General features: G+C 39.4%; 1 protein-coding gene across 4 annotated transcripts in view; it reads right to left on the reverse strand.

The window, feature by feature from the left end:
* TP63 (tumor protein p63) overlaps positions 1 to 16,302 on the reverse strand; it is a 231,035-nt gene that overhangs the window by 135,868 nt on the left and 78,865 nt on the right. For all 4 annotated transcript variants that reach the window (XM_044919902.1, XM_044919898.1, XM_044919917.1 and 1 more), the window contains exons 2-3: positions 2,867 to 2,995; positions 1,732 to 1,864 (exon numbers count right to left, since the gene is read on the reverse strand). In XM_044919902.1, coding sequence (XP_044775837.1) covers positions 1,732 to 1,864; positions 2,867 to 2,995 — 262 coding nt within the window. The remainder of the gene's footprint in view (positions 1 to 1,731; positions 1,865 to 2,866; positions 2,996 to 16,302) is intronic.

Raw genomic sequence — 16,302 nt, forward strand, 5'->3', positions numbered from 1 at the left:
GATAAGATTGTATAATAAGTAATAGGACTAAAAATAGGCCTAGGTTGCTTCAGAGGAATGGTCTCTAACTCAGACTGGTGGCGAATAGTGATATGGAAGTTTTCCCAGAGAAGACAGGATATACTGTTTGTTGAGGGACAGAGAAGAACTGGCTAGAGGGGGAAAACAAAAACAAACACAAAAACAAACACACAAAAAAGATGTTCCTAAGGAGAGAATTTCTAATAATATAAAAAAATAAGAAAGGGCATGGCACATTTAGAAACCACATGCTTCAGTGTGTGAAAGCATGTGAAATAAGAGTAGAAACCATAAATAAAAAGGCTTGACTCTCCATTTTAAGCTTTATATAAATTCACCTGCTTTTATGAGTTCAGGAATCAGAACAGAAAATCCCTGGAGAGAATATAAAAGAAAGGTTTGCCTAGGCTTTTGCTACCTATCAAGAGGTGATATTATTAAGTGAACTGGAGATATCCTAATTTTGAAGTCACTCTCAAAGCAGAATTTACCCCTACATAGGTTTAATTGTAATACATTCCAAGGCCTTGAGTGACCTGCCCCTTGGATTTATCCATCCTTTTCCTTTCACTAGCTCAAAGATAACAGAGAACTGTGTCAGTATTAGAACAGAAGGGGCCACTGAAGAATAGTTATATTCCTTTTATCAATTTAGGGGCAAAACATCAGTATATTTGCAAAGTTACAACTTTATATTTTTGGCTCTTTCCTCCTCCCTTTCCTGACACACCTTCTCCTAATATTTAAAAAAAAAAAAAAAAGTACAATTCCAGATAAAAAAAATAGTGAAAATTCCAGTAAAATCTTCTATTAGATAAGACAGGCAAGATATTTTTAAAGTGATTTTCAAAATCATGTTGACACATGATCTATGAAATCCCCACCTTTTTTTCTAGCTCTTTTCCACCTGTTTTTCTAGAAGGATTTGTTTGTTTGAGTTGTGTGTGTTTACAGAAAAAGTAGGATTTTTATGGTCAATGAATAATAATAAAAAAAAAATGACAAAAAAAAAAAACACACACACACAAACAAACCAGCACTATGTACTACAGAAATACAGAAAATTTCATCTAAACATTTCAGAAAAGTGTTTTAATATTATTAACCCATTACACTCCTGGTCTCCCCATTTTACAGATGAGAAACTGAAGCCCAAGGTCATGAGTGACTCACTGGCAAAGCATCCCCCCCCAAAATACTATTTTATGTATTACTTACCTTCTTTCCCCTTATTCTATTACTAGGTACTTAAATCTGTATCTAGATTCACATTGAATTTACTTCCTCCTCCTTTATTTAAGGATAGTTCCATGAAAGAGGCAGCCTGCCATAGTATAGATAGAATTTGGATAGAATTCAGATCTAGACTCTGGTTCTGACTCTAACTTGACCTCTTGTAAAACCCTGGACTGGTACCACCCTCTCCAAATTGGGATACACATAAGGAACAATTCAAATAAAGAACATAAGGGATTATTCCCACCCACCCACCTTCCTCACACCAGTGGAAGCATATGCAGTAAGAAGAGTTGAGGAAGACGCAAAATCCACAAACACTTAATTTTCTCTCTGCTGATCACATTGACTCTCTGCCCAGTGGCCTTGTCCATTCAGGGCCATCTGCCTTTTCATATGCCATGAAATACACAGACTTCACAGAGATGTGGATGGCACAGCCCACAGATTAAAGGAGACGTTCCTGCCACTCACCCACATGGGGTCACTGAGGTCCGAATCCTGCATGCGGATACAGTCCATGCTAATCTCAATCTTGTTTCTTGCACCATTTTCTGATGGTTCATCCACAAAGTTCAAGTCAATGGGCTGAACTGAACATATGGGCCTACCATAAAGGACAAACAAAAGTGTGTTAGGCAAGGAATGGGACTAAAACACAAGCACCCAGTTGACAACAATGATCTCCCTCTCTTTCCTTTGGCAAGGCTCATTCGTTGGAGTCAGAGACTCTAGGTTCAAATCGTGGCTCAAGCACATGCCAAATGTGTTATCTCAGGCAGTTCAAATCTAAGTCCTATTTGTACAGTGGGAATCATGATCCCTGCCCTTGTCAGAGAATTGCTGGGTAGAACATGGGAGAGAAAGGATGTAACAGGAATTGAGTATTTTATACCCTATCCCTTAGAGTACCAAGTACTTTATATTCTTTTATCTTCTGCTGAATTTACTCACTTATCCAAACTTGATCTTAATACAGTAGACAATAATCATTTTCCTAGCAAGGCATAAATGACCAACAAAATTTAGTATTCTACCTTCTCGGGGGGTATTTGTGTTGTAACAGCAAATAAGAGTCTTTAAGCCAAAGGAACAGATTTTGGGTATCAAGGGAGTCACTGGAGAAGTTATTGGGAGTTAGGCAGGAAAGCCTCCCCACCTTTTTTTAATTTCAATTCAATTAATTAGCATATAGTATATTATTAGTTTCAGAGGTAGAATTCAGTGATTCATCAGTTGCATACAACACCCAGTGCTCATTACATCATGTGCTCTCCTTAATGTCCATCACCCTGTTACCCCACCCCCTCCTCCAGCAACACTCAGTTTGTTTCTATGATTAAGAGTCTCTTACGGTTTGAGGAGAGCCCTTCTGATGCTCCAAAATTATACCACCTTGGAATAATGATCTTTTGGTGTTGTAAGCTGAATAAACCTCTACTGAATTTTGAACACAGAAATACTATTGAAGGAAATAAATTTTCCCAACAATATTGACTGGTTTTTATTGATTCTAGAAACATGCCCTAGTGAGCAATATTTTTATAATCTCTATTTATCTATTTATAATAATTCAAGTACAACATGTTTTTGCTTCTTTGATACTCACTGTTCCAGAAAATCCCAGATATGTTGGAAGACCTCTGGACTGAGGAATTCACTTGTCTGTGTGCTCTGGGACATAGTGGATCGGTAATAACTTTCTTTCCAAGAGAAATGAGCTGGGGTTTCTACAAACCTTAAGAGGACAAAAATGAAACTAGAATTACAGTTTCTGTATTTATGATATTGAATATTAAAACTAAAGCATACTCAATCAAGAAATCTCAGGTGACTTTTCAGAACCATGCAGGCATATAAAGCAAATTTCAGAAGTTGCATGATTGGTGTTTCATTGGGCAGTATCATGGATCCCATTTTGCTGTGAAGTCAGATAATCATATCCTATATCAAATTCTTTTGTAACTAGTAATATTGTTACACTCTACACTTCCACTACCCAGCATCTATGTTCTGAAGATTCCAAAAAGAAGATAAATATTCCCTCATTAAGTCTGGCAGCAAGGGTGACCTATTATTAAACCTGTTTTATAAGTGTCTCAACTGATTATCTGTCCATTCTGCCCCTAGCAGGTAAAAAGTAGAATCAGAAAACAAAAAGGAGTTCAGAAAATTTCAATTTCACCTGCAGTAAAATCACTTCTCTCATAACTACCATCTTAGGATTGTGCCCAGGGACAATAAATGCAAACCTCTGAACCTAGATTTTTTTTTTTTTTTTTGAATCACTGGTTAACTTACTTTTATGTGTGTGTGGGTGGTTTTTAATTGGAGTGTAAAATTCTATGTTAGGCTAAAGGATAAGTAAACATCTGAATACGTTGCAAATGAATGCCATTTCTGTTTGCTCCATTTTATTGCTGGGTCCCCAAGTTTGCCTTTACTTAAAAAAATAAATAACCTTGATCCTATATATATGGAGGAAAATGCCAGCTTTCCCAAGTGATGCTGTCTCCAAGTCCGCATATTATCTACACAGATCATCTCAGTCTATGATTCATTGTGATTATCAGTAGACTAATTTTACCCCAGGATGAAATTAGCTAAGCTCTTAATCATTACTGTTAATATTGTAAAGTATTAATAAATAGTGTACCAAGATAGTCAATCATCTTAAATTTGCAAATGAATACTCTGGTCTAGTTACATAATAGAAGATAATAGCATTGTATTTATTGTTGATAATTTCCAAACTATATGGAGAAGCACATTCATTTACTCAAGTTAAACACATAGACAGAATCTATTATTTACTAGGAAGAATAAAGGCCACTGAAAATAAAAAGCAAGTAAGACTGTCTCACTCTCTAGAAGGTATAGAAGGTAAGACAAGAAACCAAACCTCTAATAAAAAAGTAAGAGTATGTATAACACTATGAAAGTACAAAGTTAAAATATATCATCTTATCTGAGGGATCAAAGAAAGAGCCTTAAACAATCTGAAGCAATTAGCTATGCCAGGTAAGGATTAATGATATGAGTGAGCAGTCTATGGCAACAATAAACAAAATACTAAAATGGAAAATAATTTGGTGTATGTGAGGAAGTTGCAAGCAACTCTATGTTAGCACAGTGTAAGATTTGGGGCAGAGGATGCTGGAAAATAGAGCTGGGGAGAGAAGAAGAGAATCATATGCTATGTTCAAAGAAGCTTAAATATTTCAATACTTCTAGTTTTTGCAAAAGATTTTTAAATGAACTTTTTATTTTGAGATCAATATAGATTTACATGCAGTTGTAATGAATTATACAGAGAGAGTTCATGCACCCTTTATGCAGTTCCCCCAATGGTAAGTCACAATTTACAAAACCGTTAAAAATATTATAACCAGGATATTGATACTGCTACAGTGCACTGATCTTATTCAGAAATTCTCAGTTTTACTTGTACTCATCTGCACACATGCACGCATGTATATGTTATATATGTATTTAGTTCTACACAAGTTTTTGATCACACGTGTAGATATCCACCCCCACAGTATTAAAGGATTTGAAGGATGAGACTGACAGAATACATTTCATACTGATAAATTTGGAAGCTGTGTGGAGGAAAGGTCTATAAGCATATCAGTTTATGTGCAAAGTGGTTACACCAGTCTGGGGAACACAATCGGATGCTAGCAGAAGTAAGGATGGAGAAAATGGGGACAAATTCAATTATTAGCAAAAAGGTTAAATCAGACATTGTTTATGTTCACATTTTCTCTCTAGTTTCTCTCTGACTGCTAAAAGACCTTCCCTGTATTTCTGATGTCACCACTAACCAGCTGCAAAACTGTGGAAAAGCCTCCCAGCTCCATGAACTTCAGCTTCCTTGATTGTGACATGGGGATAGTCATCCCTGCTCCGTTGCATCACAGATGCCTACACAGTCCTAAGATTTACTCCGCACAAAGCATTTCCTGGTTCCTTACTTGAAATATAATCTTTCTTCTCCAAACTTTCCTGGCCTTTTGTTGCGTCTCATCAATGCTAATTCATCCTCTATTACTTGTACAACAATTAATCGAGTGTAGAGGATCTTAAGTAACTTGAAGGCAAAGCCCGTATCTCCTTGAATTTCTTAGTTTTATATTTCCTCGAGGTTAGAGTGGAAGGAACATGGGTTTTGAAGTGAGACAGACTTGGGTTCAAATTTTAGCTCTACTACTGACATACTGTAAAGTCATGATCAAGTTACTTAACCTCTTTGTACCTTATTTTCTTCAACTATGCTTCCTTCACAGGGTGGTTGAAAGGCTTACTTGAAATAATGTATTACACATATTCCATATAGTGCATGGTAGTCAATACATTGATTGGATTAGATCAAGTACATAATTTGTACCCAGAAAATACTTACTGAATTGAACTAATTAAATAGCATATTTGAAAGGCTTCTTAAAGCTGTAGAAGTGTCACACAGAAGTAATTATATTAAACCTGCATTATCCCTCATTTCTCTGCAGTTCAAATTGTTTATTCTCTTTCTGTGTCTGTAGGCCCAAACAGTGCTCCCATTACCTCTCATTTTCTCCTAGATCACCTTTATCTCAGGCTTGCTACATTGAATGGGGCAACAGCTCCTCCCCACCCCTACCCCCTACTCCAGGGCCTCAAGCTTTAAGGGGACTTGATTACAAAAGATGGGAGTGGGCTTTGGAATAGATCAGTGGTTTTCATATTGGTTTCATGAAACTCTAGGGTTTCTGGTGCCTCAGTGGGTTCGCCAGATGTAAAGAAATGTCCCTAGTGGTAGGACTCCAGACACTCCTTAACACCAGCAAGTTTGTTGTTCGCATTTTAAGTATATTATTGTTCCGAGCAAGATTTCATTTGAAGAACTGGTTCTGTTAACAATTTAAAACTCAGTGGTCTCAGTTAGAGGATCTCCCAGGTGTTTCCTATGCAAACCGAGAATTGATTCTTAATCTCCGAATAAAGATGGAAAACATTATTGAGAGAAAGGAAGGAAAGAGATCAGCTGGTGCCATAGGGCAGGAAGAGTGAGGTAAATCCTACCTATCTTCAGAGGCTTTGCCCTTGGGTGAATCTCAGTATCAATTTACTCATGGAACAATCACTCTGTTCAAATGGTTTTGTCAAATCAGTCACACCCAAAGTTAGGAAGTCTCAAGTCACTTTTTTTTTTTTTCTTTTCAGCTTGTTTTTCATGGATGAACTATCCTGCACTCTTTACATCAACTCAGCCAAAAAAAAAAAAAAAAAAAAAAAAAAAAACAAAGAACCCTACACTGTAGAAGTCACCTGAAAACCCCCAAAGGTATCTGCTTATAGTCTGCATTCCCTCCCGCTCTTCCTGTTCTGCCCCAGAAATCACCACTCAAATCTCTTACATTAAGTCTCTTCAGCACTCCTGAAAAATCTCCAAATCTACTATTTCAGAGTTCAACAGAACCTTAATTTTATAGATGGATTTTAGAATTAATAGGCTCCTGAGACCATCTAGCCTACTTTTTCTTATTTAATAGATGGAAAAGCTAAAATCTAAAAAGAACTAGTTCAACCCAGCTATATTGTATTCAACATAGGTCTCTACCCACAGTCCAGGAAGAATAAATTGAGGCATCAAACACTAATTACCAACCCTTCGCCTCTTGTAACAGTTCCCGTACTTGTCATTTTCTGGATATTTAAAGCCTCCTTACTCCCCTTTAGAACATCCAAACTTAATACTATGAGAGTAGAAGTACATTTGATTAAATATCTTCTAATTCACGTAACAAAATAAAACAGCATTTAGTAGTGATGCAGACCAGAAACTCACTGGCTGCTCCTAGACTTCCTGATTCAAAGGCTCCCTTGATGTCATTCCTTCTGGTAGAGAGAGAATATGGCACAGGGAACTCCCGGAAAGCAGACCTGGAGTACCGCCTCAGTAACTGTGCCCACATTTGGAAAGATGGGGTCACACATGAACCTAAACCTTTGAGGACCACATAGAATGTCAAAGTCAGTTGTGCCCTTTAAGACTGTCTAGTCTTGCTACCTTATTTCACAAGGAAACTGAGGCTGAGACCTGAAAAATTTAGCCTAGATCCACGGCCATGCGAGAATACTGGTTAATGAAGGCAGAGTGTTCAATATTCTGGAATTTTCCACGCCAGTTGTTAAACATAGTCATTATTATAATTTATTATAAAGTATTAAACTTTAAATTATGTTAAAAGCAAAGATAATACTCAAAATGGATCACTTCCTAATTATTTTACTATTATCTGTGTTCTTGAAAGCCATTTAAAAAAATAATGTAGTGAAATTGCTCAGATTAAAAAAAATCCTCTGTGAATTTATTGCTATACTCATCTAATAATATATTTTAGCCAAGGCTTATGTGCAAAGGACTCGACAATACATATATTGAGTACTATGTGAAAGGCTATGTTGGAGATTTAGTGATGAGTGAGACATGTATCTTGCTCCTTCGAAAGTTTTTCATAGTTCAATGCCAGAAATAGAATACCTTCAATGTTTGTCTAATTTTTACCTTTTGTCATAACCTTTTGTGCTCCTAAATTCCCGCTGGACTGTGACCTTCTAAAGGACAGAAAAGCCAGCATGGGCCATTCATTTTGGTTTGTGCTCTATTTGCCTGGTGATTGGCAGGAAAGACTTGCCATTGATTATGGCAGGATTTCACTTCACTGGGCCTGCTTTTCTAGTTTTCCACATGACAATTTTAAGCTCAGAGAGGATAAGGAAATTATTCAAGTTCACTCAGCTAGTAAATGATAGAACCGGGCTTCCTATTTATTTATTTATTTATTTATTTATTTATTTATGAATGATAGAGCTGGGCTTTGAATTTAAGATTGTATGACTTCAAAGTTCATGCTTTATTAAATTATATATATTATATATACATGGTTCTAATTTTCATTCATCTTAAAAGTTGAGCAATAGTGTTTTTCATAGTTAGGAGGATATTTTTCTCTGTAAAAGAACAAAATTTCCTACTAATTCTGTCTCATCATAAGAGTTACACTTTTTCCTTCAAATGAGCAGGAAATGGTGTGAAAAAACAAGTACTGATCAGTGAATGATATTGACAAGAATATCTGTTCTTTCTGAGGATTCTCAATATTGATTGGAGTTCACTCTCAAATGTAGTGTGAGAAGAGAGCTGAGGTCCCTATTATTTTCCAAGGGGACCTGAGCACTCAAATACTATGGGAGTGTCCCCAGTTCTCAGATAGAAGTTGTTTAAAACTCTGAACCTGACTTCCTCTTCTGTATATCCATCTATCCATCCATCTAATCTGTCAATCCATCAAATTATTGCCTAAGCCTTTATTACCAACCTCTCTAGATCTTCCCCAGAACAAGTCTTCCAATGCTCCTTCCGATGCAGGAGCATTCCAAATCACATAATTCCATTTTTATTTTTAGTTTGGAAACACTCCTATATTTTCAGTTTATTCTGTTATTATGATAACCATTATGATTATTAATTGTCATACTTAATTTTAGGGATGCCAAAGAGTACCTTGATGCCCTTTAATAAATCGCCTCATCATTGCATGCAACAATGCCCAAGAGCCCTGGAGGAGTAAACTTATTCATATGTCTGAGATATGTCCACCTCCAGAAAGCTACTTACATAATCTAAATCAAGTCCATTAACATCTTTTCTTCATTAAATAGAATTCTTTCCTTTTCAACTTCATGTTGAAAAATGACCAGTCTGTTCCTTATCACTGTATTCACCCCATGGTCAAACCCATATGCCAGCTTCACTCCTGGCAGAGAAAACTTACATGGGTAAAATGTATTTAGAGTATATCTTATGCCTTGAAATACTGATTTGCCACAATTTGAAAAACAAAGTGTCATAACCAAGAAATTTCGTTTTATATTTTATTAACAAACTAATAAACTAAATTCTTAAGAAAGTCTCTTTTGTATCTTTCAGTGTCTGTTTATCCTCCATTCTGCCACAATCAGTTCACTTCCCTTTCATATTCAGACTTTTCTCTTCCCACGACCACCTGTCTGAGGATCTGATTGCCCACAGCCTGCTTCTGCCATAATCCCTTATTGTGTATACCAAACTCTCAATTCTCCCATCAAAGCCTATATATCTAGTGTCAACTCACCAGTTGTTAACTCTGAGGGAGTGAGCTTTTCTTCTCTCAAGTCTAAAATCCTCTAAGTTCCATATTTTGTGTCCCACTCTCTATTCTAACCAATTGCCGCCTTAAAAGTGATGATTTCTCTGACTGTAGCCCCCATCTCTCACACCCCCAGCTCCCTGAACCTTCTTCCTGCCCTCATTTCATTTGTCAGCAGTCTCTCCCAACTGATGCGTGATCATCGGTCTTCCCTAAACAGCATTTTTATCAGGCTACTTGTTCCCTGACTCAGAATTTACAATCACTCATCTCTGATCCCTGGACAAAATCTAATCAGACCTCATCCCTCATCCTTTTTATTCCTTTGGGCAGATGCTCTTTTCCAAATTATTCAGCCAGCTATATCCTACAGGTTGTTTCTTTTCAGCCATGAGTCTTTTCAAATTATGGCCTCTTGTGCTCCCCCCATCTTCCCCCAGGTCATAATCTTTACTTTTGCTACCATCCAGTACAAAGCTCAGCTCCCCTAGAAAGGGTACCACAATACACTAAACGTTTGTGTCCCCTCCAAAATTCATAGGTGGAAATTTAATCTCCAATGTGATAGTTTTTGTAGGTGGGGCCTTTGCGAGATGATTAGGTCATGATGGTAGAACCCCCATGAATAGGATTCATGCCCTTATAAAAGGGGCCCATAGAGCTCTCTCCTGCCTTCCACCATGTGAGGTTACAGAGAGTGAAGACTGATATCTATGAACTAGGAAACACAGGAACCAAATCTGCCAGTGCCTTGATCTTGGACTTCCCAGCCTTCAGAATTGTGAAAAATAAATTTCTGTTGTTTATAAGCCACTCAGTCTATGGTATTTCATTATAGCAACCTGAATGGACTAAGACATCTACACTATTCTTTTATTGTTTGAGTTTACTTCCTCAGTTTGGCATGTTTTAAGCATTCTTGTCCTTTATTAATTCTATTGTAATCTACACATGTTGGAATGATGTTTCTATTTTGTCTACACAGGTCCTCTAATAAGTGAGGAACTGGGAGTCAAAACCTATATTACTATTTTCCTGGTTCTTTACAGCAGAGAGTTAGAGGGGAAAAAAAACAAAACATGAAAAGGGCTATATTTCTCATCCCCTATACTTTCTTTCTACAAATGAGGACTCCCGGGGATTTTATTCACAGTCCCATAGGAAGCCCACAGGGTTCTAGTGCTAAACCCAGGACATCCTGGATCCCTCTGCAATGCTCTAAAGAAAGTGGACAATTAAAACTTTTTGTGGGCCACTTGGGTGGTTCAGTCAGTTAAGTGTCCATCTCTTGATTTTGGCTCAGGTCATGATCTCAGGGTCATGAGATCAAGCCCACACACAGAGTCTGCCTGGGATTCTCTCTCTCCCCCTCTCTCTCTGTCCTCCTCTTGCTCTCTCTCTAAATAAATAAATAAAATATTAAAAAATATTTTTTGTAAACGGAGCAATCTCTCTAAATCCATGAACATAAAAAAAAGTTATCATCCAACATCACTCTCCTATAATCAATTGATCAGTTAATAGTCTGATCCATTTCAATTTACAATTTGGCATCTGGTAGAAGATAATGATAGGGGAGACTTGAGTCCATCTTACTTTAAAGCCATTTTAACATCACGGCATGCAAATAGAGATACATGCAAGCTTACAGGGAACTTATCTATAACCTGCCCCCAAATTAGAATTTAGGAGACATTTGAATAGCTGTAATCATCATGACATCAGGGTTTGGATATGTTATGATTTTGCACCAGTGTGAAGACCTGATAGGAAGTTCCATTAAGAGAAAAATTAAAAAAAAAAAAAAAAAGCACAAGAATAAAGAGACAGGTATACCTCAGAAGCTTCTGGGGAATCTGATGTGATGATAACTCAGTAAAAAAATTCCCAATGGTGATCTGGAATCATTAAGATAAGTTCACATAGCACATAGTATTCTTGGTTTAAAACGACAGAGAAATATGCCTTATTCTCAGAAATATCTACCTTCTTTTTAAAATGCTATTTAAAGAGTATATGTTTATCTAGTAAATGGAACTGCCCAGAATGACATATTTCTTAAGGGCTCCTGGTAGATAAGTTTTGTTTGTACTAAGACAGTATGGCTCTCTTTGTTCTTTCTGATCATATCTTGTCTTATAGTACAGTTTCTTATTTATAGTTTCTAATGGAGTAGTTGGCTCTTGGAGACAAAGTTCGCATCACCATTTATTTATTTCAGTAGTCTGACACAGTAACAGACACCAAGTGGGTGTCAAGTAAATACTGGTAGAAGGAAATACTTGGAAAATAGAGTACACATAACAAAGCCAATATCTAGAGCAGGAACAACAGTTAATATTCGATTGTTTCTATGAGCAAGGTTCTCTACAATATGCCTGACATGAATTAATTTTCACAACATCTTATGATGTAAATACCAATATTATCCCATTTTACAGAGAAGAAAACTGAAGCCAAGTGGCAATTTACTTCCTCCAGAGCACATGGTCACTGGGAGGATGGCGGGTCTGGAGTCTAAAGGATTTGGTTTCAGAGTCTCTAGTCTGTTAATTACAAAGTTAATGACTATGGACAAGTTATTCCGCTGCCTCTCTAAACCTCAGCTTCCCTATCTGTAACAGTGCAAAAAGGGATAGTACCTATCTCAGGCAAGAGGGAAGGCCTTGGAAACTTACCATGGAAGGTTGCTCCACTTTCTCAGCAAGGGGCAGTAGGTGTCACACTTGAAAGTTCAACAGAACCACCTGACCCACATTTGGAAAATACAAAGTCCCTGTACCTACCTCCCAAAGATTCTGTTTCAGATGATCTGGAATGAGGCTCAAGAATCTGCACTTTAAGGAAATTGCATGTGCAAAGATATGGCTTGGGGAATCCACCTACATTCTAATCCCTTTGAAGTTTTTTAATAAAAAATGGAGCACCTTGATAAATCTACATTTTCTCCAAATACCTATTCTCACACAGGAGGCAAGGTATTATCACAGCCTTGTTCACTGAAATGTGTTTTTGTCAGCTAAATAAAGCAGTATGGTATAATAACTACAGTTAATATTTTTAACACCTCTTACATGCTAGGCATTATTCTAAATGCTTTATGGATATTAACTCACTTAATCCATCCAACAACCCATGATGAAGTTTGACTCTGTTAATCCTCATTTTATAGATCAGGCAACTGAGGCACAGAGAACGTGAGTAACCACCCCAAAGTTCACACTCAGTACATGAGGGCCGCAAACTCAGCAGGCTGGCTCCAGAGGCTGTGCTCCTCCCACACTGTGCTGACTCTCCCAGGCAGAGGCAAAGGTCAGAACCCTGGCTTCCCGCTGATCTTAGTCAAGTCCCTGCTCCTCTCTGGATTCAAGTTCCTCCTCGAGGAAGTGAGGGGGCTACCCCTAGTGAGCTCTCAGGCCCTCTGGTCCAAAGATCCTATCATTCATTTTACAGGAGATTTTTGACCTTGTTATCTGAAGGTCGAAGGCTCTAGAATTGCTGACAGCAAGACACGTTCCCTCTTCTAGAACTGCCCCATTATTATTTTTTCTTTACCTGCCAATTCAGAAAACTTTCCTCTGAGTCACTTGTCCTTTGTCCTTTCTTCTTGGTGAGGAAACCAAAGGCACTTCCGTCTAGCTCCCGTAGGGAGATCTGTCTCCACAGACTTCCTTCTGAGTCCCGCTGTCTTTGTTTAATCAGGCTTCCAAAGTGCTTCCGCCTGAGCCTGTTCGAACCTCATTAGTCTCGCAACGAGGCTCACCAGCTTCTTGTCCCTGCTTTCCTGTTCTCTTGAGCAACAGCTCTCTTCAGACCTAATTCGTCCTTAGTCACATCTCTCCTGACTGTCCTCCTCACACCTGTACTTCTGTGCTACCAGCCCTTCCACGCTTCAACTCTCAGGCTTCTTTGAGCCTCGCTATTTCTCAAATCGCTACACGTTAGAATATCTGGGGGGCTAAAATACAGACGCCTGGGTGCTACCCCAAACCAGTTAAATCAGAATTTTGAGGAATGGAATCTGGGACGGAGTATCATGGAAAAATTTAGAAGTCCCACAGGAGATTCCAATGTGTGGCATTGTTAAGCACCATTAGTGTCTAGTGCTGGTGATTGTCCAATGGGGGGGATACGCAAATCGGAATCACCTGAGCCGCTGGCTCCTCCTTACCTCCAGGGAGGAAAGTCTGGGCATGTGAGCCAAACAAGGAGCCACCTTCCAGGTGGCTTGGAAAAGCCCCTTGATGAAACAAAGTTCTAGCTGAACCTCTAAACGCAAGATGGACACTACCCCTTCCACTCACTCACCTGTGGCTTCTCACTGCATCCTGCACCAACTTACTATTTCTAATTTTTTTTTAAAGATTTTATTTATTTATTTGACAGACACAGCGAGAGAGGGAACTCAAGCAGGGTGAGGGGCAGAGGGAGAAGCAGGCTTTCCGCTGAGCAGGGAGCCCGATGCGGGGCTCGATCCCAGGACTCTGGGATCATGACCTGAGCTGAAGGCAGAAGCTTAAGCGACTGAGCCACCCAGGCGCCCCAATACTTTTTTTTTTTTTTTAAGATTTTATTTATTTATTTGACAGAGAGAGACACAGCGAGAGAGGGAACACAAGCAGGGGGAGAGGGAGAAGCAGGCCTCCCGCTGAGCAGGGAGCCCGATGCGGGGCTCGATCCCAGGACCCTGGGATCATGACCTGAGCTGAAGGCAGTCGCTTAACCGACTGAGCCACCCAGGCGCCCCCAACTTACTATTTCTAATCATGAAGAGTAACGCAGAGGAAAAAACACTTGACAGCGAGATCCATATTCTTTTTTTCTGTCTGGACTAACTGGCTACGGAATTGTGGGATTCCTTTTCCTGTCAAAGCTTCATTTTCCCCTATGTGTAAAAGAAGGTAATTGGGTTACTAGATAATCACTAAGCTTCCTTCCTATTTTATTACTTTACTGTTTTAAGGCCCCACACCTATCGTTCCTACACTATTACACAACCAGCTCCAGTTCTTTCTACATTACGCCAGATGATGACATCAGGCAAACTTATTCCCCAGCCCTGGGAGGCAAGGCTTTTTAAAGCTTTCTCACCATACCAAGAACTACTGCTGTCCAAGCTTCAGTTCAGGCCTCTGGGTCTTCACAGAGGCCCTCCCTGTCAGTGTCCTCTGACAGCGACCGCATCAGACAGCAGTCCCCCTCCACGTTTCTGGGCTTCCCACCTCCTGCAGGAAGGCAGCCCAGCGGTACACGGGAGCTGGCGACAGGCTGACTGCAGTGTGGCCCTGGATGCCTTCTTCTGTTTGCTTACTTGGTCTTAGTGGGAGGTGCCCGAGTCTGTGAGGGGCTGCTGGCTGACGAACGTGTGGCAGAGAAGCGGTAACCAGAGTCTCTCCCCTTCCCTCCCTGGCAGCTTTCAGTTGGGAGATGCACCATCTAAACCTGTTAGAGAGGATGGCCTCTAAGGCCACGTACACTGATCTTCTGTCTAGGTACTGTGTGCGAGTATGCGGGTTTTATTTATTTTTTCCACAAGTAATTGGAACTTACCTAAACTAATAATGATAATAAAAATACTGTAATTAATATTTGACAAGATGAAAAACTAAAATAAGGAATGTTCTTGGGTTTTGACCTGCCCTCCAGTGGCCTAGATCCTCTCCCTCTTTGCCCTAGCTCCTTGACATTTGAATCTGGGAATGGAGAAAGGAAAAAAGGAAACAAGAAAAAAACAAACAAACAAAACTGAGCAAGGGTATTTTAGTCAATCTGCAAAATAAAGGGCTTTGGGTCAGAGGTTGGTGGGGGTGATGAAATATTTGTGGATTGAGCTTGCTGGGGAGGATGGGTTTGGGGCAGGGTTTGGTAGAAAAGAGATGAAGAGAGTAACCTGTGAAAACTGGAGAGAAAAGTAAAGAAGAAAGGAACAAATGTGTACCACCTCAAGGCTATGAACTGGCTCTTCTTTAACATCCTTCCAAAGACCAAAAAAGAAGAAAAGAAAAGAAATTTAAAAGAATGGAATTAAACAAATGTAAAACATGAAAAAGAAATTTTTTCCAAACATTTTATTTATTTGACAGAGACACAGCGAGAGACGGAACACAAGCAGGGGGAGTGGGAGAGGGAGAAGCAGGCTTCCCACGGAGCAGGGAGCCCGAAGTGGGGCTTGATCCCAGAACCCTGGGATCATAACCTGAGCCAAAGGCTGACGCTTAACGACTGAGCCACCTAGGAGCCCCTAAAAAATAAAAATTTTTAAGTCATACTTGCTTGTTCTGTGCTTCTTAAAATCCATACCAGTTAGAGAGCCAACCCAGACTGGCCTTAGGCTCACAGGTATAGGAAGCATGATGATATTAAAGACATTTATCTGCATTTCAAAAAAGGAGATTTCAAAATAGTTCACAGAGAACAGGAGAGGCATAATTCCATAGAGAAAGACTCTCAAAGGAAACCTGCCCGAAGAAAAGTGCAAGACTCTCAGGTGAAACAGAGGTCTACCAATTACCACCCCCTAAACTATTGTTGTCTGTTTCTGGAAAGCGCTTTGGAGCACAGCTTTGCGCATTTGCTCAGGACAGTCTATGCCAGCCTCACATCATAGTGGCCGAGTAGAACAGTTGCAACAAAGACTGCATGGCCTATCAAGCTAGAGATACTTACAATTTGACCTTTTATAAGAAAAGTTTGGGGCACCTGAGTGGCTCAGTTGGACTGCCTTCGGCTCAGGTCATGATCCCGGAGTCCCGGGATCGAGTCCCGCATCGGGCTCCCTGCTCAGCGGGGAGTCTGCTTCTCCCTCTGACCCTCCTCCCTCTCATGCTCTCTGTCTCTCATTCTCTCTCTCTCAAATAAATAAATAAAATGT

Source organism: Neomonachus schauinslandi, chromosome 1 (assembly GCF_002201575.2).
Source record: "Neomonachus schauinslandi chromosome 1, ASM220157v2, whole genome shotgun sequence".
Lineage (NCBI taxonomy): Eukaryota > Metazoa > Chordata > Mammalia > Carnivora > Phocidae > Neomonachus > Neomonachus schauinslandi.